The 25420-nt window shown below is 39.6% G+C and overlaps 1 protein-coding gene across 3 annotated transcripts in view; it reads right to left on the reverse strand.

The window, feature by feature from the left end:
- Positions 1 to 17740, reverse strand: part of ABCC8 (ATP binding cassette subfamily C member 8) — an 80099-nt gene extending 62359 nt beyond the window's left edge. For all 3 annotated transcript variants that reach the window (XR_008577271.1, XM_054826561.1, XM_054826560.1), the window contains exons 1-6: positions 17441 to 17740; positions 15879 to 16020; positions 13105 to 13226; positions 6816 to 6982; positions 4318 to 4560; positions 3251 to 3439 (exon numbers count right to left, since the gene is read on the reverse strand). Coding sequence is in view for 2 of the 3 variants with exons in the window: in XM_054826561.1 (XP_054682536.1) it covers positions 3251 to 3439; positions 4318 to 4560; positions 6816 to 6982; positions 13105 to 13226; positions 15879 to 16020; positions 17441 to 17630 (1053 nt within the window). In the remaining variant the exon portion in view is untranslated. The remainder of the gene's footprint in view (positions 1 to 3250; positions 3440 to 4317; positions 4561 to 6815; positions 6983 to 13104; positions 13227 to 15878; positions 16021 to 17440) is intronic.
- Positions 17741 to 25420: the final 7680 nt, after the last annotated feature.

The following is a 25420-nucleotide window of genomic DNA, read 5'->3' on the forward strand; positions in this document are numbered from 1 at the left end:
CAATACTGGGTCATCCAGGAAAAAGCGGTATCTCTGTAACACATTAAAAACTGGAAAAAAAAAAGCGCCTCTTAGGAAGGCAAAGCTAGAACAACATACAAGTCTAGGACAATCTGGGAGATAGTGATTGTCAAAGATGCTAACATGATGGCAAAGGGAAAGGCTGAGCATTATCACAACCATGAAGGTTACAGGTTGCGCTGTATTATATCAAAGGCAGTAACAGAAGCAGCACAACTTCAATGCTGTCCTACATGGGCATCTGGCTAGCAGTGCTAATTACTGCAGCTAGTACAACATTTTACTGTATGTAAAAGAATATCATTTTTTACACAACCATGTTTTACAAATCATGCTTTTCTAGCAATGAGATTTTGGTGCAGTGTTGATTTGCTTCAAAACATCATATAATAGATAAACAAGGAGGAAAAATGAAATGAATCCTCTCATTATTTCTTCTAGTACTCAACTTGAGAGAAAAGGAGGGCTTAAACATATATACATAAACATCACACACACACTTGGTGAAAGCACCAAGGTATTTGCCAAGTCTCAGATGCATTATCAGGCCATTACGGTTTACAAAGTCACTGAGCATCTATGTGTTTAAACTACAGCAATTCTCTAAGTACACTTGGTCAGCCTTGCAGGAAACACAAGGAAACAACTGAACATCTACTGAACCTTTTGCCTATAAGGCAAATGACCTCACTGGAAAGTTGATGGAACTAATTAGATGTTTTCAGAAATGGCTTTGGGGACATTCAGCATCCTACCTTCCTGATGACTTCAGGCTAATATCACTTTTAAAAAGTGCCAGTAGGGTTTAACCAGTAAAAGCCTGAGCAAAAAGCCACTATTTAAACACATAAAGACCCTAGATTCACACAGTCTTAAATGTCAATGCTAGGCCTTCTGCTACACTGGGACCTATGAGTGCTAGACCTTTTTAAATAATGATTCTGTAGGTTTGGTGTATCGTTTGAATGTGTCACGTCAGCAGATATTCCTAATACTGGAACTGCTAATCCTAACATTGCAATGTGGAAGATGCTACCGGCAAATTATAAAGGTTATCATTCTGTCAGTCTCTTCCTCGGTGTGAAATGATTAACACTCAGAGAAATTCATGTCATAAGAACATTCTGGGGTGGCCGTAAATATTGATACTGGAGTTATAAATAAACATGAAGAGCGTGACAGAATTTAAGACACTGTCGTGCTCTGACTAACTGTGGCACTAACTAAAGCAGTTAATACTGCCCATGACACCCACGTGACAGAGTTCCAGCTCCATGGTAGTTTATATCTGTCACAAAGGGCCCGAAGAATACAGCACATATTGTATCTTAGGATTTATCTCTCTGCCTTCAGTCTCACAAACAGAATTTCTGTTTGAAAGATGTAGCTGACTCATTACAACATTTCCTCAATCTAAACTATTCAAAATGAAGAAATGTCACTCTAAGGGATGGCTAAAAGACGCTCTCTGCTCATAGCTTATTTTGCTTGTCCGATTCTGTCCCACTGTATGGAAATTCCTTCCAACACCCTCAAACTCAGCAGCACATCAGACACAAACAATGTTTCCCCCCAACTTATCTTTGTCTTCATAAGACAACGTTTTAGAAGGCTTGTTTCCCACATGTATGTAGTTCTCAGGATGAACAATTAATAAGGCAAGTTTCTCCTTTTTTGACTCATTACAAGTAAGGATATAACATTCCTAGCAGTAGACTGGTGTGTTTTTCCCCAAGTAGACCCAGTTGGCTAGGTACGTGCATACATGTGGGAGTTTTCCTGAACACCCCAGTCGTTTTACAGATGGTTTGAATAGAAAGCCTTCATACATTTTAGAAAGATATTTCATCTAATCTAGCAAAAGCAATTTTCAAATGTAAAGGTAATTAGCCTCTTAACAGAAAAACAATGTGTATAAACCAGGTCAAGACAGAAGGAAAATCTTCTTGGAGACCTTTTAGCAAAGGTAAAATAGACCCTTAAGTGTCACTCACGGACTATCACCATCAGTGAATATTGCTGTTAGATGATCCCTAAATGGTGTAAATGACAACAAGGATGAGGCCATGACTTAGCTAGACACAGTGAGGATGTCAAGGCTGGATGAGGCTCTGTTTAGGGTCTATCTGGAGCAGCCCAGAGCATTTTTTCACAGAGGAGCACTAGCTGACACTTCAATAGGAAAATTAAATAGGCTAATCTAAAAATAGTGATTCGGTATGATTTCAGCTGAAATAGTGCTCCAAACAAATTATCAAGAAGCAGCTCAAAAGCTTCCACAGTACTTTGCTGCAACATAGCCCTGTAGTCTCCATTTTTTTCATTTCCTGCTTTAACTGGTTTCCATTGAATGTACTTGCTATATTAAAGTCTCCAAATATTAGGATAAGGATTGCAAAATGGATAAACAATTAATTTTAGCTTGAAGCCTTTGTTAAATTTTCTGCAATGCATCTGATGTATTTCAATATTTACAGTGGACCTAATCCAAAGTGTACTTGAGTGAATGCGTATAGTTCTATTAGTGTCAACAGACTTTGGAAATAAAGTCTTATATCAAACAATAAGTGAGCTGCAAAAATAAAGTGATCTTTCTCATAGAAATGGAGCCTGAGTGACGTCATCGTATAATTAGAAGATGCTTCCTGAGGTTTTGTTTTGTTTTTTTTTAAATTAATCGAAAAGTATGTCTGTTTCTTCTTGGGGAACACTCATTTAAGTAGCATCCTTTAAAATTATGTTTCAGTTGATCTTTCAAAACCAACCTCCCCAAAGACACTAGTGGAAATTCTTTGTCACAGCTAAATTACTTGGCATTTCATTGTGATGACAAAAGCCTGCTTTAAGCCTCTTAGACATCACTCATTTTTGGAAATGAAAAGCCAAGCCTATTAAAAATACACTTTTTCCTTTCCAAAAAGCACTTCAGTCACATATTTGATTCAATCTCTACTCAAGACTGTACCTAAAATCCTTATGATACTAGTGGGATTTTAGATATGCTTCACCATTACCTTGAATGAGGTTATTTTCCAGACTGAAAGCCTGTGGGTAACATATTTTGCTCCCCATCAAGGTCTAAATGTAGATAACAGGCAGTACATACATACTGTCATTTCTAGCATTCACAAATACATTGCAGAGTCACTTTCTTTACTGAGACCAAATAATACATAGTCATAGCATTACTTTTTTTGACTCTTTTATTTTTATGACGTTTTGACAGTACCTGTGGGCGGATGGTGTTATTTCCTTTTCCAACATTGTGAACAATCCCAGAGATGCAGAGCGGACCAGCAAATCCAAGCAAATCAGCCAGAATACGAAATGTGCTACTGAGAAGTAAGGGTCTTCCAAAAGCACAGCAGAGAGCACGCCATATTGATCTGGATCCTTGTGGAGATGACGACCTTTTGTTCTGTTCAGAAGAAAAAAATTAGTAAGGATTATGTTATGTATTAGCCTCAAGTCTGATAAATTATTGGTATTTTTATCCCTGCTTTAATTCATTGAAAACCAGCTGCAATCTTTGAGCTAGAAAAGCACAGGAACTAGTTATTTCATTTGTTTTTATGGATTTTATAGCATTAGTTTGTGCTCTCCTCCACTTCACAAAAAGAACCATTATTTCTTTCCTACTCTTAATAGGGATCAAATAAGTGTGGTGTTTGTGGCTTGCTGGGGGAGAAAGAAAGGAGGGGAAAAAAAAAAAAAGAGGGAGGGAGGGAACGAACTGACAGGTTTTGTGTTCCTAAGAACATAGAGCCTGGAAACCTAAACTCCTTCTAGACAGGATGCAACAGACTTCTCTTAAAATCCTGAATACACTCAATTCCCACCAGGGAGCCAAGCAGAATCTGAGCTGAGGTAGTTTCAGCCCTGAATTCTCCTACAGACAAATTGTAACTGAAATAACATGGAAAAAATAGTCCTGTGAGGCCTCATTAATATTGACTCTGTAATTGAATTATTCCAGGGTCTTATTAGGAAGAATGATAATGGTGTTCAGCAAATACAGTCCATAATTACTTTCCACATCAAAATAGAGGCCATATGGATTTTACACGCATTTAACCAGTAATTTGCTTGACGTGCATGTTTAAGTAGAGAAATTTCCATTATTTCTACGAGGTAAACTGAGTATGAGATCTCTTTGTATACAGAAACCTATGCTAATGGATACTTCATTTGCATCATATCTGTTTATAGAATTTTATACCATGCTCATAGCATAAAAAGTAATGAAAAACATAAACACTGAGTAAGCAGATGGACATAATTCCATGCTCTGCATACCTTCTGTGCTTCAAAAGCCTCATTAAGGCGAACATAATTGGTCAGAGCTCTCATAGCAATGGGAAGCTTGCCTATGGTTTTCAAGTCTATTGGTTTTTTATGGGCAGTCTTGATGAATGTATTCATCCACCAGTATGTTCCCTTGGACAGCAGATTCACAAACGGCTGTAGGAATCGAACGCCAAGATCCTGGAGATCCTCAGGAGGTTTAACTTCTTTAGGAGTTTTGAAGAAAACATACCTCTGAAATTCACAAAAATACCAAAAGAATCACACTAAATGCATAGAAAATAAAAGTCTGCAAAGAATAGGCAAGAGATAAAGGACATAGCTGATAATCAATGAATCAGTCTCAGTTTCTCAAACATACTCAAGGAATTTAGGCACTGAAATCCAACCAATACAGCAATCCAGTTTCCACGGTACTGAGGAAAATCGGAGGCATCCAGCCTAGAAATAAATCAGCCTAAACATTCACTATTAGTTTGTTTATGGTGTACAAATTTGCATATATGTAGAAAAAAAATTAAAATACTCACATTTCAAATAGTACAGCCCCAGCCTCTCACTCAGAGCTCCAGACAGAGCAACATGGGACACACTAGCTTAGGCACAGCCCTGAGGCTACCACAACGATTCATCTTCCATACTGTACTGCCCGACATTTAGTTAGCTCAGAACATGGAGCTATCTGCGCTGTCCTGAATGGATCTGGGAGACCACTGAACTAGAGAGTGCATATGGCATTAACAAATGTTTTTATTGGCTTAAATACCAAAAGAACGAGGGCAGACTGCTGATGACTTCCTGTTGACAAGATAAAACTTTTTCAAGCATTGTTCATTTTTGGGAATAAGAAGCCAAGCCTCTTAAAAATACACCTTTCCTTTCTGAAAAGTACTCAATCATATTTCATTCAATCTCTATTTATGACTGTATCTAAATCCTATTACTCTTAGTAGGTTTTCTGAATATGCTTCACTGCTATCTTTTGTCCAACCACAGTTGGAGAAATAATTCACAGATCCTAGAAAAAATAGTGATGGGGTTGGGAAAGGCCATCCAGAGGAACAACGGGAACAGTGGAAGGAAGGGAGAAGGTACAGTAGGGATTGAAAGTCAAACAAGTCAATATTCTGTCTTCTGGAAGAAGATGGGTAAAGGCAGGAGAAAAAAGGTGAGGCCAATGTCTGCCGTTTCTGCTAGCAGAGAGGCCTCACCTTATTTTTATTTCCTTCCACCCCCAGCTCATCCCTCCTCCCCCTCAGCAGTGGCCAGCTCTCTGTGCATCCCAATCCCTTCTGCAGCTGCAGCAACAAGACTGGCTCTCCAAACTCTGCCACAGACACAATAGGCAGTAAAAAAAAATCCGTACTGTTGGCAAATTCATTCTATGCATCAATGACATCCTTTAATAATTAAAACCAAACAAATAGAACATTAAAAAAAATTACAATAGGCAGTGACCATTATTTATTCTTCTTTGTGACCTATAATTCCACAGTGATTAAATCTCATTTAATTATGCAGTTCTATGCGAGGAGCTTTATGAACAAGTTTCTCCAATATCACATTTGAATTTCTCTTTTCCCACAAGTCAATCCACTGTTTTTCATTTATGAGAGAAATACTGAACATCCAGCACTGAGGTTTTTATTACTCTTTCTTTCAAAAAAGTTACTAAAAAGGCTGCTTTTAGATATATTTTTGTCCTAAGCTGTAAAATAAACATACAAACACACAAAATTCCCCAAGAAAATCATGAAAGAACAAATATGTGATAGATGCAACTCAACATTGCTGAATGTGTTACTAGAAAGAGTTCACATACTAATGTGAGGGAAGCAGCAAGAAAATTTACATGGAAAAAGTTTCTTTCCCTCCTGAGACTAAGTTTAATTTCTGCATACAGTTAAGAGGGACAGGTGAAGGGAAGAACTTTGGCATGTATCTATCCAGCAGTCTCCAAAGTCATCTCCCACTTTGGATTATGACTGCAGACACCACAGAGGGAAAAAAATAAGTAAATATCTGGGAGGCTAGATAGCAGTTCCACTTGCCCTAGTAAATCACTTAATTTGATTGTCTCCTGGAAAATGAGAGATGTTATTTGTATGTCTAAGATATTCCCCAATGGAGCAGCCTATTCCTTTCACTCAGTCTTCCCTTGCATCAGAAATACTTGTTTCTGATGACTGAGACTGTGACTCATATTAGGTATTTTTAAAACAAACTTGAAGAGATGAAATTCATCTTAATTTAACTACAATGGAGTCTGGCATTTTTTAAAATTATGGATTCATCTGGCCCAATAAAGTTGTGTTAACCTTTGATTCTCAAATAACATTTCTATTTCTAAGTGGATTTTTCTCTCTCCTTTAGAAATGCATTTCACAGTAAGTACCCAGAAAGGGGAATAAAGAAAAAAAAACAAACAACAAAAACCCCAACACCCAAACAACAAAAGACAGGAGGAGATTTTTATGATACTAACTTACCCTCACCCTGATGACATTGATTTCTACAGCTAGTAGCATTCCATATAGAACAACCAGGAGTCCTGTGAGGCAAAATCGAAGCTGAGAAAATCCAACCCCATTATCACAGAACTTTACAAATTTGATGGTTTTAGTTATGAAAGCTAAAGTCCAGTAGAACAGCAATGCTGTAGGGAGAAAAAACCCAAAAGTTAATCAGCTCCACAGTTGCAAAAATATACAATAGCAGTATTAAATATTCATTCAGAAAGAATGCAACAAGAATATAGAAAACCAGAGTGTGACCTTTCTGATGTCAAAACAGAAGCCTAATTCAATTCCACAAACATGAAAATATTGAGATAGTTAGTTCCAAATTCCTTTCCTATTAGATTTAGTGATATTTGGAAAGTTTCACAAAGTGAAGTCTGCTGAAGGAAATTTCCATCTGTTGTAAACATGCGTCCACATGATGAGTTCAAGGGAGGGAGTTGCCCCACAAGTGATGGTGGCTGTGAATGATGCTCTTCAAGTTTGGTTAACGCTACAAGACTGCTATGAATTTGGCTTGAAGGAAAATTGATCTAATTCCCCCTGCAGATCTCTAGGATATATGCAGGAAGAGATGTTAAAATATTTTCTCCAGACTGCTGCTGCTCTATCGTTCAATGCAAATTCCATATATGTACTTAATAATGCAGATACACAGGCACATGAAGGAAGGACGTTCTGGCGTTCGTAGAATACAACTCTATTTAGAGTTCTACTGAACTTCTTGTGTAAAAGAGCTACTGTCAGTTATCAATAAATAATCCCTGCAGCGAGCTTGGTGATTTGGAAACACACTCCATGCCATTCACCACACCATAAGCCAGCTCCTGTTCCCCATTCTTAAGGAAATACCTTACAGGGTTATGTTCTTTTACATGAATCTTTCATTGCTGCTGAATCTGCCATGGCACAACAGCTGGAATGAACTCTAGCTGCCAAGAAAAACATGGATATGCTTTCTGAGTGTCTTGCTATAAGACCAGAGAAAGTCTTCAACCAAGACATTAGCAACTGTAAGTCTAAATGGATAATCATCAGGAACCTGCACAAGTTTCAAAGAATTGGTGGTATTCCAGGTACCTCAAGACACCCAAGAAAGCTCTGTGGGGATGTACTACCCTTTCCAAGCAAAACTAAATTCAACACAGAGAGTCCATATGGGATTTGGGACTGCCACTCCTGCTTCTATGGAAAACTATTTCAAAACTCTGATTTAAATGAGGACAGTAAATGGAACAGTACAGGAGTACTGGGCATTAAGGCATTTGCCAAGAGACTCTATCTTCCTCTAAAATTAATAAGCCAGTTTGTAAGATGAAAGCACTAAGAGGTCAGGTATTTCAGCACTGTGTTTTAGTGGCTGATGCAGTTGCAGAGAGGATTTAAGAGGCATACTTACAGAAACCCTCTTATAAAACTATAGCCTTCTTATGTGAGGCTTCCTACCATCTTCCCAACTTATACTGCATCAAATCTAATCTCCTCATCCTGCTTCAGACTGTTTCCTACCTTTGAGGCACTAGTCCTTCCTATTTGCAATATATCTGACTAAAATCTCACTTCTTCCAAGAATACATTCCACATAAAAAGTCATTAGGAGTATAACAATTTGTTAATTCTTGGCTTTTGCCTCGTTCTTCTTACGACAGGCTGAGAATGCATCTTTCCCAGCATAAAGAGGACTTACACAAACATAGCAGACTGAAAATCATAGAATCACAGAATGGTTTGGGTTGGAAGGGACCTTCAAGATCATCTAGTTCCAACCCTCCTGCCATGGGCGGGGACACCCTCCACCAGACCAGGTTGCCCAAAGCCCCATTCAACCTTGGCCTTGAACACTTCCAGGGAGGGGGCAACCACAACTTCTCTGGGCAACCTGTTCCAGGGTCTTACCACCCTCATAGCGAAGAATTTCTTCCCTATACCTAATCTAAATCTACCCTCCTTCAGCTTAAGGCCATTACCCATCACCCTATCACTCTATGCCCTTGTAAACAGTGCCCCTCCAGCTTTCTTGTAGGCCCCCTTGAGGTACTGGAAGGCTGCTATAAGGTCTCCCCAGAGCCTTCTCTTCTCCAGGCTAAACAACCCCAACTCTCTCAGCCTGTCCTCATAGGAGAGGTGCTCCAGCCCTCTGACGATCTTTGTGGCCCTCCTCTGGACTCGCTCCAATAGATCTACCTCCTTCTCGCACTGGGGACAGTACTCAAGGTGGGGTCTCACGAGAGTGGAGTAGAGGGGGAGAACCACCTCGCTTGACCTGCTGGTCTTGGAAGAAGGAAGAAGAAATAAGAACTAGCAGAGCCATTCTCCTATTTAGGATTTAAAGAAGGGTCTATATGACTGTTTTAAACTATTATTTTATTAGAACATTCATTTATCTTTTACCTAAGACGCATTATAAAGTGCCAAATGCAACATTCTCAGGTGATAACTGACTTCCCGCTGTTATACCTTCTAGAAGCATTTGAAATTATTTAGCCTCTCACTTTTGAATACAAGTGTACATAATCCAATCTGGCGCATGTTCACAGGCCCCTCAAGATACGGCTCCTTGGAAAATATAGTTATGGCTTTTTCTTTTAAGCTGTGTTTTTATGATCTGGCTGGTGAGTGTATATTGGCTGAGATTTCTAGAAATTATCACCAAGAACTTCCACTGGCCTGAAGTGTCTAGTGATCAGACCACAGAGGCGTGCTTTCATTTACTTGATTGCTTTAGATCTATTCTAGGTGCCTGCAGCCTAAAGGACCTCGCTTTCTCTTGGGCTGTGTAAGTGACCTCAACCCACAACACCAGGATGTAGATTCTCACCTGGGGCCAGACCACTGAAAATTAAGCGATGTGGAACTCAAACTGTTCCACACCTTTATTGGATTAAGCCCAAGATCTAAAAAAATCACGTACTTAATTGGATGGGATTTATTAACTAACTGGTGTCTGTTTGGAGAGAAATGTTGTGTACTAAGCAATAAGCATTATATTTAGATGATAACAGGAAGTTCCAGTTTAAACAATAAACTAATTCCAAGGGAATTAACTTCAATGCCAAGGTAAAAGAAATTTAAATTAGAAAACTAGATTACTGTCAAGAATGGTAAGGCAGTCCTATAATGATGATTGGCTAAATAAAAAGACAATTTTCTTCAATTAAAAAATTCATATATGTTCCCATACTACTATCCTTTTCAGATAAAAACCTCAAACTCCTATTGTTATTTCATCATTTTCTCCTACTCTTTAATTTCTGAGGTTTACTTATCTATTAAACAAATAAATACTAAAAAAATAGTGCAATCAGATGCTACCATTCAATTACTTATTTTGAATGCCGAGAAAGTTAGCGGATTTTCCAGTTCAGTATGAAAGTGTCCTGCTAAACTGTACGTATGTTATGCATCCATATTGCAACACTGTGCAAAGAGCACCAAAATTAGCATTATTACAAGAGTCACCTGGTAAACAGTGCTACACTGGTAAAGCTATGTTTGTTGAAATATAATTACAGGTCAAAACCATACAGAGAAAAACAGATTTAGACCAGCTGAAAGCCTCTCCTAGTTTGGACACTCAGTTGGGATCCTGGACTCAATCGTTAGCTTCAGAGACTACATATTCCAAGCTTTGTCAACTTTTTTTGATAAGAGATAATAAGAATGACTACTTCAAAATAGCCTACAGCCTGGGCATAAAGCTCAAAGGCAGGATCAGTACAGGAACTTTGCGTCCTTGCCTTGCATATCCCGAGGGAATGTGCTGATCCCCAGGTCTGTTATGGTATCTGCCTCTTGAAGAGCTACAAATTGACTTGGTTTCTTTAAGGTACAGAGTGAAAAAAGATGTTTTAAAAAAAAGAAATCTCAAAGTTTCACAGGATTGGAAAATTTTATCCTGTTCAGAATTAATGAACAGACATTTAAGGGTCTTCTGCACTGCATCAATTAGTGTTTCCCCACTGGACTTTGTAAATTTGGAGTAAGGCTCTGTCAGCCTTTGCTTTATATGGCTACCAACTCTTTGCAAGTGTAGGCATTGATCCTGCTCCTGAGACAGACGATGCCCTGCAGTTAGGTGGAACTTCACTGATGCTCAGGAGCAGCAGAAGATGCCACATCAGGTCATTTACTTTACTCTGTGTACTCTGTGTATTAGATCTCCTCTAAAACATTTTACTAATGAAGAACTTTCTTTTGGTTTCCTTTCTCATACATTCAGCAAAAAGTTTATCACCAACTTAAGCTTTTCCTTGTGGTTCCCATTTACCTCATTTGTATTAGGCTCTAAAAGAAAGCTGCTTCATGGCCACACTGCACTCTAGTGGGTTGATAGCTGAGTAGAGGTATAATTTAACTATCTCACACTGGGCTAATTTACATAAAGTTATCATCACCTAGTCCCAGTTGTCAATACAAAGTAGTTGCAATTAACATTGAAAGATTACAATCCTCACAGTTAGATAACAATAAATTTGTGCAGTCAAGAATAAAGGATGGAGACTTCCAGAAATGTCTGTCTTAGGTTCTCCCGCAAGCACAGGACAATGAAAAGAAAAACGAAGCCAAAAATAAAAATTAAAGACCCTCAGCTTGTGAAGACTTTGGATTAAAATTCAAATCAGATCAACTAAGTGGGAAAGACTGTGATAGTCTGATTTTCTTTTTTGCCCAAGAGTTAGCTATTAAGATCAGATTTTTCTAAAGGAGCCTATTCCTTGGAAGTACTTGCGAAATGAAAATTCATAATTATTAACGTTTGTAGCAATAACACTTACTTAAGTGTTGGTATTCATTGGTATAACTGTTTATTATTCAAGTATTGTCCAGAGCTCATCCAGCACCAGTGCTCTAAATACCGAACAAAATTATCATAAAAGAGAAATCTCTACAGAGAAGGGATTAAGTAAAAATGGGTAATCAACTACCAGCTGTAAATTTGTGCTACCCTTCTCAGTGACTTAACAGCAGGAATGTGGCAGCAAGACTAAATTATTAAACACTGCATTATACATGAAAAATGACAAAAAAAGAAAAAGCCAAGAAAATCACTGCTTGCTTTCCATAGGTGATTGTAACAGGCTAGCAATGCTTTCCTGAGACATAACATCTAGTCCTGTGAGAAGGCATTAAATAGACTGTGTTGACTTATTAAAAAAGTAACTAAATGACCCCACCTGGTTATAAAAGGCAAAAAAGATCCTACTTAGAAGGGCACAAGAAGAAAAGCAGTCCCAAATGAGAAGACATAAATGTTGCCAAGCCTGGATAGAAATCTGAAGTTTTTGAAGAGGAATTTTTTTTTTTTTTTTAATGGGATTTACGGGCTCCTTCTGCAGAAGAGGATACTCGCTTACCACAACATGCAGTTCAAAATAAGCTGCAATATTTAAAAGCTTTCTCAAATCCAGTTGTTACTGACCTTTTACCACCTGACAAAAACTAGAGCGGAACTTTGATACACAGAGCTACAATGATACAAGACAAAATTAAGCAGGATCCATTACTACGGAAAAACAGCTCAAACAAAATTTGATGAGCCAGGACCACCAAAGAAATAACAGCTAACAGGATGACTAAATATGTAGACATCCACAGTCTGCAATCTACTTAAACAGTAGAGAACACGTCGTCAACTGCATGATTGTCAGCAGTAGTGGATTTTCTACAGCTAGCTACAGTTTATTTACAATTTTGTAGAAAATATACAGTATACTAGGTAGTTCCTATACATAGTATAAGAAAAAGGTCTTAAAGCAGTTTACAAACGGAGTTTTAGAAACAGGAAGCAAGAACAAGCAGGCAAAGTAATATACCCAGGGTCATACTGAACGTCAGTGATGTCATTCATTTCCCTTGACTCCCTGCATATTTCAATAGACCACACACACGAAGATGGCTTCAATCTTATCTCATGCTTAAACGCAACATGCTGACAAGCAGGGGGGTTTGGATAGCTTTTAGAGTTAAGAATTTAATGTGCTACTTTTCCCATAAAGCCAGTTTTTCCTAGAGAAGCCTTTGGCCCATTGGATCCATGAGAACACCATACAGAATACTGCAAGAAGTTAAAAGCATTGAAAACAGTCAACTGTTTGAGGAACACTCAGAACTGAGTCTGGTAATGACACCCAGCAGACCCGAATAAAGGTGTAGCTTTATCCATCCAAGCTAGCACGGAGACTGCAATGACCTATCACCGAATGAGCAGACACACAGCACCACAATCACACTTTCAAGTCTTGTAAGTTGTGAGACATACCGATTAACAACTTCGGGAAATTGGATGTTTCGATATTATGGTAATAGACAACCGATGTGATGGCCGCCAAGAACGCCATCCCAGCTGGCATGTACAGGTGTAAATGGCGTGATTCTGAAACTCTTAAAAAGAAAAAAAAAGTGAAAAGCTATTAAAATCAAAACCTCTTAGCTATTTAAATGTTTCCCTTTTAATTTATGAATTGTATCCTATACCCAGCCCCAGTGTAGGATTTTCTAGAATGAGTTATGGATTAAAGCTCTCTGACTTCCAACTGGATTTATGCTCCTAAATCACACAGATTTCAAATTCCTCCCCTGTGCTGAAAATGAAATGCGTGTTCTCCTATTTCCTACAGAAATCAATTGGAACGTTGTTTAAATTAGGATAAGCAGCACAGCTCCAAAATGAGAAAAGTTAATTTAAGCTAAACTAGTTTGGGAGCTGTCCATCAAAATATGTAGATAAGACCAACTGACAGCACAATTTAAGATTTTTAACAGAAACATTTTGTGGAAATGTTTCATTTTCTTTTTCCAATTTAGGAGAAAAGACAACACCACGGCATGGGAATTACTTACAGTGAGTTCTGTTTCCAGTGATGGCAAACCAACAAACAAAATCAAAACCAGGATCGTACACCCTTAAGTTTTGTCCTATAAAGCAAAACTCTCAACGATACTTTGCTTCAGGTAGCAGCAGAGGGGGTGCTGCCAGCTACAGTCCTTTGGGAATATGGGAATTGTTGGGCAATGTCATTGGTTTGTGCAGAGGGGGGTAGAATCATGTTTTCCCCCTCTATCACCCTACTTGCCCTCTTCTCCACCTCACCTTTCTTCCACAAAAGTAATGGGCTGTCCCGTGCTGTCAAAAGGTACAACTCTGTCTCCCAACCAACTCCAGGAGAAGAGGCACCAAGAGGAAGCCTTCAGGACAGAAACACTCAGGGAAATTCACACCTTGTCCTCTGTACCTCATGGAAAATAAATTAGCATCTCTAGATTTGTTCTGGCTGCAGCAAAAGCTACCTTTTTGTAGTTGGAGAGACAAAAGGGGCTGTGCTGTCAGGGAGCTGGAGATCATCATAGGACGTCACATGCCTGAGAGCAGAACGTCCCAAATGTCTAACAGATCTGTAGGAGCTCAGGAGTACCACTTCCTTCATGTGTACTAGGAAAGGAAAGCCCTCCCTCACATGGACATTGAGCCATGATGATATGGCGTAAACACTTAACTTTTCTTGTTGACAGTAAGTTGTATGCGCATAGAGCAAAATGAGAGAAGATTCTCCAGTCTCTGAATTCCTGGTAATGTCAGGGTATTTTGTACAACAGGGCTCAATTCTCAGCAAGGAAAAACAAGCAACAGGAACAGATTTCTTCAGACAGCCTAAGCTTCAGTAGGTAACACTGCAGGAGTGGGAGGCTTTCTTAAATTTATTTATTTCACAGACAGAAGCTGCTGGAATTCCCCCATATAACCACAGCTCCACCAGGCTGCATCTATCGCTGAGGTGCCAAAGCCTTTGACACCCAATTGCTCTCAGAAGGGCTTACCAACACGATGCATTTTGGTCTCAGAAAGCTGATGAGTCTCAAAATCTGCTTTTATCCAGTGGAGCACTCCCTAGCCTGCCGAGTGCTCAGGAGGCACGACTGTGGGTTGGCACACCCCCAGTACAGCTAGGAGCTTCGATTCTCATCAGGTGACACTTATTGCTTAACAGCAGTGTTCTGAGTCAAGTTAAAAAGCAAATAAAAATAATGAGAGAGATTGCTAAAGAACAAAATAAATCAGAAAACTCAAGGCAGGAGAATTTGCTTTGAGCATCCCACACCCTGATAACTCCAAATAAGCACGAGAAAAATTCTTTTTTAAAAAACTGGCACTGAGGAACATCCTATTTATATATGTTTAAGAGAAGTTATAATAATAATGATGATGATATCAGCTTCTACAGCAGAATACTGCAGTGCCTTTCACACTGGTTGGTGGATAGTTGTTATACAAATGGCTCAACAGAGAGGTTTTGTTCTATTTAACTTCAACTTTACAATCCTTGGGTTGCAAATTTGTAATAGTTATGAAAATCAGATCTTTCTTTAGAGGAAGATGATCATAGTCATCATTATATAACATTAGCTTTTTTCATGATAAATCACTCTCCTGTATCACTTGTTTAACTTGAAATAATTTTTCCCCACAAATTACTGTTTAAAGACATCCTAAGTTGGATAACAGATGATGGATCATGCTCACATAGCGTGAGCTGCTCTGCTCAAGGTAGCAGATCAGACATGCTGCACAAACATCAGAAGAAACTCTCCGGGGTGTGGGTAAGGCCCAGTAGATCTACTCCTTTTATTAAGATGAACAGAACTCAGTTTGCGGGGGAATGGTATGACCTACTGTGCACATGGGAGTTCTGCCTCAGCAAGGACTGTGGGACTGGGTCCTTGGACATAAAACATATCACAAAAATGTCACCATCTGCTTGAGTTGTTAGGATTTATCTATAATTACTCTTTGGAAAGATAGTGTCATTAAGCTGAACTAAAAATTATTAAGGTCAGTTGTGTGTGTGTGTGTACATACTTGGCAAGGTCTGTGGAATTTCTGATACAAGGTCAGTGGGTTAATCACCAAGAATACAGATTTCATGTTTATAACCACAAGGAATATGTTCTAGATAAGAATTCAGACAGAGAGAAAATACCTACCCTGAAACCTTTAAAATACTCAGTGCTATCAGGAGAAGGTAGGCATACACTTACCCATCAGACACTATGCCCTCTGCAATTTCACACACCAGCACAAACAAGAGAATAAAGGTCAGTATCCAGCGTAAATTGTGGCCAGGAAAATGAAGCCATGTGCTATGATGTATATGTACTTTGGAACTCTGACTTCCCCATCCTAAACAGGAAAAGAAAATTATAAAGAGCTTTCTTAGCAACAAAAGTGACATACAAAGCTCCTGCATACGGAACAGCACAGGTGTAACAAACTAGTGTACTAAAGTTGACACAACCGTGTTGTTAAATGTGCAGGTATTTGAATATTTTCAGAACTGTGTTCTCATTGCTTCATTTCATACAGAATAAAATCAACAACGCAGACAGAACGCAGCCTTAAATTCCTACACTTTTAGCAACATACTATCAAATAATCACATAATATATTTGAAAATATTTAATGTAACAGTTTAAATGAACAACAAATGAACATTTTGACAAATATGCACAAGCGCTATAATACATACACTATTTTTTCTTCACTTTAATGCATTTAATTAAATAATTTACACTTTATCTTACAATTATTTTTTAAAGTAACTCATTCTCTTGATCTAGGTAAAAATTAGCAATACTGAGAAAAGCCAGATAAACAACAGATAGCCCTAAACAGTTCTTCGGCTGACCCCGTTTTAACAGTTGTGCTGCTGTTTCAGCCCCAGACCTTATACGCTGGACAGAAGTGAGCGCTACATCACGCAGCTCGTGCCGTGGCTGTGTAGAGGCCAGGCCAGGCTGAGCACAACCGTGCTCAAAGTAGCGACAGCCGCATGTATTAAACCACCGGGCCACCTACCGGTAACCTCAGTTTTATGTTATCAAAGAATATCCGCTGCAGATACGGCACGAGTTACAACAGCCGAGCAGCCCTCCTAGTTATTACCAGTAATGAGGAGGGCTGTCCGGCTGCCGTAACAATTCAGTAATTACAGGGAGTATTATTTGATAACGTAAGACTTATTTGCCAGGTTTTCTGGTTTTTAATCGCACATTTATTTTTGTTTCCCGCGCAGCTAGTTAAAACCTGCAGGCAGATCCTGCAGCCTCCTTCAGCATCCAGCCAGCCCCTACGCAAGGAGGGGGGGGTCACCTGCAGGGAGCCCCGCAGGCTGCTCCGCCTCGGGAAGCCCCCGAGAGAGAGAGAAGCGGGCAGCGCTGTCAGGAGCGGAGAGAAGCCCGGATAGCGGGCGGTGCGGGCAGCCAAATCTGGGAGAGGCGGTCGCCGGAGCATCCCGGAGCTTGCACCGCGTCCTAACACCCTTTGCAGCCTCCCGCCTCCCCGCACGGCACAGAGGGCAAGGCAAGGCCAAGCAAGCCGGGGGGGAAGACGCACAGCAAGGCAAGAAGGCAAGGCAAAGGTGGGGAAACACGACACGCGCGGCACAGCGGGGGAGGGAAACCCACGGCAAGACAAAACGAGGCGGGGGCGGGGACACGGCACGACAAAGCAAGACCGGGGGGAGCGGGGGATCAGAAAGCAAGGGGGGCGACGCACGGCAAAGCATAGGCGGACAGGGCAAGGGAGCCCCGCAGGCCCTCACCGATGAAGAGGATGGGGAAGGTGATGAAGAGCAGGAAGACGTGCGGCACCACGTTGAGCGCGTCCACAAAGCAGCCGTTGTTGAGCACGCCGTGGTCCACGTTGTAGGCGGTGGAGTTGCCCTCGTCGCCGCAGAAAGCCAGGGCCATGGCGGGACCCTGCGCGCAGCCGGCCGCCGCCTCCGTGCACATCCAGGCGGGGCCGGCGCGGGCTGCGCGGCGGTGGCTCTGCCCGCACCTGCCGGCGGGCGACGGCGGCGACGGACCGGCCTCGGCGCTGTCCCGGCGGTCGGCCCCGCCCTAAGGGCCCGCCCCGCCCCTCGCGGCCCCGCCCTAAGGGTCCGCCCCGCCCTAACGGCCCGCGCCGGCCGGGAGAGAGAGAGGGGCCCGGCGGGTGAAAGCCCCGAGCGCCCGCTGCTCGGCCCCAGCCTCGGAGGGGGCCTGGGGAGGCCCCGGGGGGTGCTCGGGGAGCGTCCGGTAGAGATGGAGTCCGGGACTGCAGGAAGGTGCGTCCATTTCCTGACACGACGAGACAGCAGTGCAAAAGCACCGTGACAGCCCTCGGGTACCTTAGAGCAACATAAAACAGGGTCTCGGGTTTCTTGGGGCTTGGTAATTCTGCATTTTATGCATCGTTAATAAGACAGAATATTAAAAAAAAAAAAGAGAGAAGAAAAAAAAGCACTGAATTAGTGATAACGGAGGAACTATAGATTACAAGAAGTATATTCTTTTAACCTTGTCAGCTTTGCACTTTTTTCCACTATGATGAAGATATTATTAGATTGAATTGTGTAAACAGCTGTACCCCTGTCGTCAAAGGAGACTTCAACATCATATCCTGAACAGCTATTACACTCCTGCTTTACATTTTCTTACCCTAAAATGAGTTCAATCCTAACTTCTTTTTTTTTTTTTCCCACCGAGACTGTTGCAGTCTGAGTATCAGACCATTAAATTGAGTGGATTCCACATCACTCCCTGAGCAATTTTATGTATACCAAAATAACCTATAAATCAAACTTTTAAAGTCTTTTTGTCTTGAGTAGAATTTAGGCTCAGCTGAGCCAAAGCCAAACAAAAACTCTCATCAAATACCTCCATGCTGGGGGACAGCACTGGAAAGTAAAATGTCATGTCAGAAGTTTGAACCTGGCTTACGCTTCCAAGCACAGGTTGAGCCTAAGCCTGAGATTCAAACATCTCTGTTATTTAGCCATGAAATACTCGATTTGCAACCGAATCCTTTACCTTGGAGATCCTTTCATTCCCAGTTATGCTTATCCATTGCTTAGCTGAGTATTTAATACAGCTTGCCACATCCTACGAACAGAAACGCAGACAAATAATGCCCACATATCCAGGCTTAACTCTTCAAATTGCAAAAGCGACAAGTTGGCTAAATTCCTCTTAGGAAAATGACCCCATGAAAGAGAGTTTTCCTTGTTTTTCCTTTAATTATCAAGCTATGGGTGCTCAACATAAGAGAGAGCATTTGACTTCTAGGACAGACAGCTCCACTAATAGACCTGAAAATTACTTTTGTCATGCTGCTTTTATTGATCTTGCTGTCAGACAGGAGGAAAGAAAAAGTAATTTTCTGCATGCAGCATATTATTTCCTATATAAGGTCTTTTGGGGTTACAGCAGTGTGGTTAATAATAATAATTAAAAGACAAACCCCAAGCCAAATCCTGTGTATATGTATTTTCAAATGTTAAAGTTACACCCACACTGGAAAGACTACAATTATTTTAAGCTTTGGACAGAACCCAGCATTCATCTGAGCTTCTGGTTAGGCTCATCTCTGTTATCCTAATAGTTATTTAATAAACAGTATCTGCAGTTTACATGCAGATAATTTTAAAATAATTTATATTTAAGTACTTCCCGAGGCCCCAAGTAACACAAGGGCTCGATGTTGCAGATGAACAAATAGCAGCAAAGAACTGTTGACAGTTTACACTCTAGAGACTGAAATCATGGGGTAAGATTTGGGGGAGGAATCATCCTCACCTTCACTGTGGACAGAGAGCTAAATACAGAAATTGAAGTTTGCCAAAGTCTCCAAAGCAATCTGAGAACTAAGCTCAGATCTCCAGCCTCTGCACGGTCTCTGAACCCTGAGACCATCTTCCTTTACTACGAAGTGTCAATCACAATATCTTTAAAAACTTATTTCTCAAACAACAAAACATCAAGAGACTCCATAGTTTGGAATCTGAAATTTAGCTTTTCAATGGTGTTCAAATGCAGCCAAGATTACATAGTTAACGTGGTGGTTTAAAATTAATGGTCTCAGTTCAGGTCCTACAACAGATGCGTACCCATCACAGAGCTAAAGTTGAGTCAGAAACATGTTGGCAACCTGAACAGAAAGGTGATGGATTAAATGGGGAAGAGTCTTGGATTACAATTAACTACTTAATGAAATACTGACAAAACCCACACTGACAGAAATAAAAAAAAAAAAAAGGTAAACGGAAATTGGTAAACTGAGCATTCTTAGCAATAAATACACGTGTGCACACGCACCAACTCTTTAAAGAACTCACACTTCCAATGACAATGCCACAATTTTGTCCCTGCTGTACCAATGAAATCAAGAGTGCTGAACTTGGACTAATACTGGTTTTGCTCACTAAAGCATCAAATGACAATTTCTTTTTTTTACCACAAATGGTGAAAAAGCTATTTTGTGACTTCACAAAGTAGTTCTAAGACAGAATTTGATCCTTGTCTGAAAGGCTTAGATGTGATTGTCTGTGGTGTCAAAGGACTGAATCTACTTATCCGGTCTATCTTTGCTAGTCCTGTGTCTAGTGGACTTTGGAGCATGCCACAGAAGAATAGTTGTTTTCTCAAAGCTGCATTTTTGTAAAGCTTTGTGAGAGCAGAATTACTTCTCAAAGTATAGAAAAGGCAAAGAACAATATGAAACCAACAGGTAGAAAGCTATGTTTATCTGCATGTTGCAAATGTCACCTAACTTTTCACAAAAGTCCTGTCAGATCTTGTTTTCCTCACTCCTTTCTGACTATTTCTGTATCACAAGAAGTCAGTTTTCCACTTCATCATTTCAGCACATCTATTTGAAAGGAGAAATCAAGTTAGATACTGGTAGCTACCAGCACATTCAATAGCTGACTGGAAATATTTTGGAAGCACCTTGATTGCTTGAAATTGAATTCCAGACAGATAAGGGCAATATTTTTAATTCAAGGAAAACAAATCACTTTTTGTGCTTGCCTTGGAATTTGTCTACAGGATGCAGACAGGTTTTGGTATTTGCAGTGAAATATTGACACCTCAGAATTTAAAACCTGATAGCTCTTTTTAACAGAATATTCATTTAAGTGGAAGTTTTCATTTTTCTTTCGTACCTTTGTCATTTGTTTCTTGCTCCTCTTATTCAGCTGTTTTGCACTGACCTCTCTTTCTCAACAGTGCTATGTAGGGGAGGTAGTCTCTCCCTAAAAAATCATGTTTTGCTACAATGGATCGCTCTGCAGGTTTTTGCTTTTGTTTTCAACTAGAAATACAGATATAAAAGAAAAATAAACTTTTTAAAGTTCTGAACAGCCACAGCACATATACAAAATTAATTAGTTAGGCACATAAGTTTAGGCATCAAGCAGGAAAATTTCACTTTCCTGTGTATTGTAAAGTCATTAATGGGACAAAGTATCAAGAGGAAATCTTAATCAGAAAGAAACCTAATAAAGCAAATCCTTATTGGGATTTAGAATTTGCTAAACAAGAGGTACTGATCTATGACTTTGCTTAAATTCCACTCTGGGAGGTAGAGAGGGAAAGCAATTTCTGTGAATGGGAGGAAACTATCAATTTTTTTCAAAAGCACATTTGGAAAGGTTGAGAGGAAAAACTTGGAGAAAATCACCTCCAGAGAAAACTTATTTTATTCTTGTAGAACAAAGAACTCAATTCTATCATTTCATAGAAGATATCACTTAACAAAGCAAATGAAATTTCTTTGTAAAAATTGTCTAAAGTACTACTATTAAAAATAGTGCAATAAGCATAATAATGCAGAGGTTCACAGAAATGGCTGTTTTTCTCTAAATAATCCTTATTAATTTTTAATTGCTGTCCCTCATTAAAAATGAAGAAAGAACTTACGAGTACGTAGGTCTATCTTAGAGCGGAAACAAAAAACAAGCTCTTTGTTGGACAATCATCTTTAGGCAAATAATTAGATAAGTGTTTTAGATTAGAACAGCTTATTTTTAAGTATGTGCCACTGAGTTCCATTGAAACTAATGAATGGGAACTCTTCTCTATCCACTTGTGACATCATCAAAAATAGCAGCATACATATTACTGATTCAAACATTCAATTTGTTTCCCATATTCTACATGGTGAGAATGGTTATCAGTGCTGCTTCTCTCCATTTGACCTTCACAGAATGCCATTGTCCTTGAATCATCTATGATTGAGGAAGCCACACTGTGTTATTGTAGGACAAACAATACTTAAGTCCTTGAATACTCTTCAGGCATCTTGTGGCTTCAGCCACATACATGACCTCTGTCATTAAGTCATTTTACGAAGCACATTTTCCAACATACGGCAGAACATTCAGGCAGTTATACTTGCTTTGAACTAGGTCATCAGCTGAACACTGGCTTCCTAGTTCAGTACAGCCAGAGCAGGGTTGACTTGGCCATACCACATGGCACTTGAAACCTGGGGGAAAAGCGTGCTTTCCTCTTCTCCCACTCTGCTTTGAAGCGTTAAACAAACACTCATGCATTTGGTGATACCTGGAAAAACGCACGGTGAATCAACTGGAGGGCTGCAGGCTAGTTTCCTTACCAGTGTGACCTAAGGATACACCTGATGTTCCACTGCCCTCCAGCATCACCACGATTCTTCAGACAACGAGGACAATATGCTCCAGGTACAGTGCTTTCCTTGCGTGACAGTACTCTGCATCTTGCTCTCCCTGGGCAGAGGGGTTACTGTCACACCCCTCAGTTCCTCTGGGCATCCACTTACCTCAAAAGCAGCAGCAGCTTTTCAGTAAAAAGTTTGCTTTTCCTCTTACCTGCCTACTTATTTACTCCACCTACAGCTCTGATTCATCCTATAAATATTTTGGAAGGTAATTAATTACCCCAGCTTCAGTTAGCTTGGTTGGTGCTCAACACTTTAAAATATTTTAAGCTGAGGCAACCAAAGCAGCAATAATTTTTGAAAAATCAGGCCTACACCAACTTCCTATTCACTCCTAACTATTCTTGTACAGACATGTACTCTTACAATCTTCCCCATGATCTCACTGATCACATTGTACCTTAGTTTATTTTCCAGCATTTAAATGGTTAATATTTTGAGTACTCCCTGTGTAGTACTTGTAGAACAAGTGTTGTGTTTTCCTCAGGAGAGTAAGTTGAGTGCTGTGTACTAACTCATGCCAATAAACAACTCGCGTGCTGGCTCCAGTGTGGTATCCTTCAAGCAAATGTTATGTTAGTTACTGATTCAGCTAAGTGCCTTCATGGTGCTTGCCTTGTATATGGACTCTTGTATATAAAAGATTATTTTGCCTGTTTATACTACAAGAATCACACGTACTAACAAATACACACATAACCAGCATTAAGTTCTAAAAGATAACAGGGCTAAAAGTCACTGGCTTTTCTAGGAACTCTTCCAAAAACAGAAACTAGACGAAGATTTGAATTGTTTGTTAAAGATTATTATAATCAAAATCAGCTACCATGTTTCCTTTTCAGAATAGAAAAGAGTTTTCTGTTCAGGCACACTAGAGAGTTGTAGTTAGTTGATTTGTTTATTCACACCTGGGAATTGTTCCAGGTCATCCGCAATTTATCCAGTGGGTAAAATCGACATAACAATTAAATCAGAGAGAACTTAAAGCTATCAATTCAGACTTGTATTTGGAATGTATTTTTCTTGTGCCACTATTTGACAAAATTATACAAAAAAAATAACAAAGTGCTGCAATTTACTGAGGTTTTGCACTACAAATTTTTCTTCTATTTATTTTGAATAGATTGCAATGTGGCATTTATTCTAGCTCTTAAAATTAAATGACAACCAAAACAAAAAATCACATTGTGGATTCATTCAAAAAAAAGATAAAAAAAGAAACGAAAAATCATGAGTATGCTCAAAAAGCTTGGTCATGTATAGCCACGACTGTTTATTCCCTGTTGTGATTTATCATATAACTAATTAATTGTCAAAGGCCTATTTCAGGAAACTTTCTTCTTGAGTTCAGCCCACAGGCAGACTACATTTGGGATTTTCAGAGACTCAAGGGAATTAAAACAATCAATACCCATACAAAATACAAAGAAAATTAATTTACTAACTTTCTACTTACTAATTGAACTCCTAGCCAGCAGGAACTTTTTTCCCCTATAGTTTTGAATTTTTTCCACAATGATTTTAACCTGAAGCTCATTATCTCTTGGAGTAGTACAGTTTTGTTTGTGTATAGCAAAGCGCTGTACCTGCATTTGTAGGTATGCAAGCTGTGCATGGGAGTAACTGTAGTCTGTGACACTGTTACATGGCATTAGTAAATCTTGGATGTTCTCACTTACGGCAACTGGTCCACAGCCTTAGCCTTCAAACCAGCCACAGATCCTCTACTCTTGATAGGGATTCTTTATACTGTCAGTATTTAGGAGGAATCAAGTAGCTTTTGTAAAAGGGGGGGGGGGAAGAAAAAAAGCTTCACAACTCTCTCCAGTAATGAAACTTGGCACTACTCTTTGCTCCCTCTAGCACGAAAAAATTTTTTTTTAATATTAAGTGCCCACAGATCCTGTCCGCAAATTTGTAACAAGAATAAGTCAAACAATATCAAACCCTCAGTGTACACTATAAAAAAACCCCTTAAACTGGGCAAAATAATGCAGCATCAAGGGGGTTAAAACTATTTGTAAGTTTGGGTAACATTAAATTAGTATTTTTGGCCAAAGAAAAGAGGGGAAATTATAAATAGGAACAAAAGCAACTGCCCAGCACATAACACCACGGTAATCTTGTTAGTACATCGAAAACTGGCTTCACTGAGAGGGGCCAGGCTACCAGTCCCTGATCAACAAAGTTTGTCCTTGGGAGCCAGGGAGGTAGAGTCTCTTGTTAACGCCAAAGAAACCTCAGCTGTTCAAGTTAATGCCACAGGTCCTTCATGCTGTCAATAACACAGAGGACTTACCTCAGGGAATGATTCTGCCCTGATATTTTGAACTCTTACAACTAGGAATTCCTTAAGTGGCTGAAGTAAGGGGTGGGTGGGAGTAGTGAATATTCAGGTTAAAGCGTTATACAGTGCATTTACAAGTTCCTCTTTTTAAGGGTCAATAATAGATACAAGGACTTTCTATAGCATCCCTCTAAACTTAGTGTGTCAGGGAATGGGTTGAAAATAGTGGAGAGAGATTAATTTCCAGCAGCATTTAAAAGAAAATACTCAGCTAATCTTATTCTTATGTAAAATTGTTTTCTCTATGAATTTTCTTGAAAAAAGTAAGATTTAGAGGTAGGACAATGTTTAAGATATATCAGGAGTCTGATGCTGAGTGGCACTTATGTGCACTGTTATCATACAAATGGCAGCAAACAAGTCTAGGTATCCAGCTCACCGCAGGACGTAAAGCAGCTGTAGAACTCTATAAGAACTGCTCTCAGGAAAGTTTGAGCTATTGGTAGGAATATTATGCACCCAAATATGAAAACTCACATTCTAATTTTAAAAAAATCTAAATAAACTGTTCTGGTTTAAAAAAAAAAAGTTGCTTTTTTTTTTCCAGACAATGGTTAGAAAGACAATAATCCCTTTTCCTTCAAAAGTAATTCTCCCCTTCAGCACACGTATTAAATTTTTGCTGACTGGTGGTAATGCAATGCTAAAGATAATGCTTTGCATTGTACATCTCAAGAGAGAAGCCCTTTTGTTGTAGAAGATTTTCTGGGTAAAAAA

Source organism: Grus americana, chromosome 5 (assembly GCF_028858705.1).
Source record: "Grus americana isolate bGruAme1 chromosome 5, bGruAme1.mat, whole genome shotgun sequence".
Classification (NCBI taxonomy): domain Eukaryota; kingdom Metazoa; phylum Chordata; class Aves; order Gruiformes; family Gruidae; genus Grus; species Grus americana.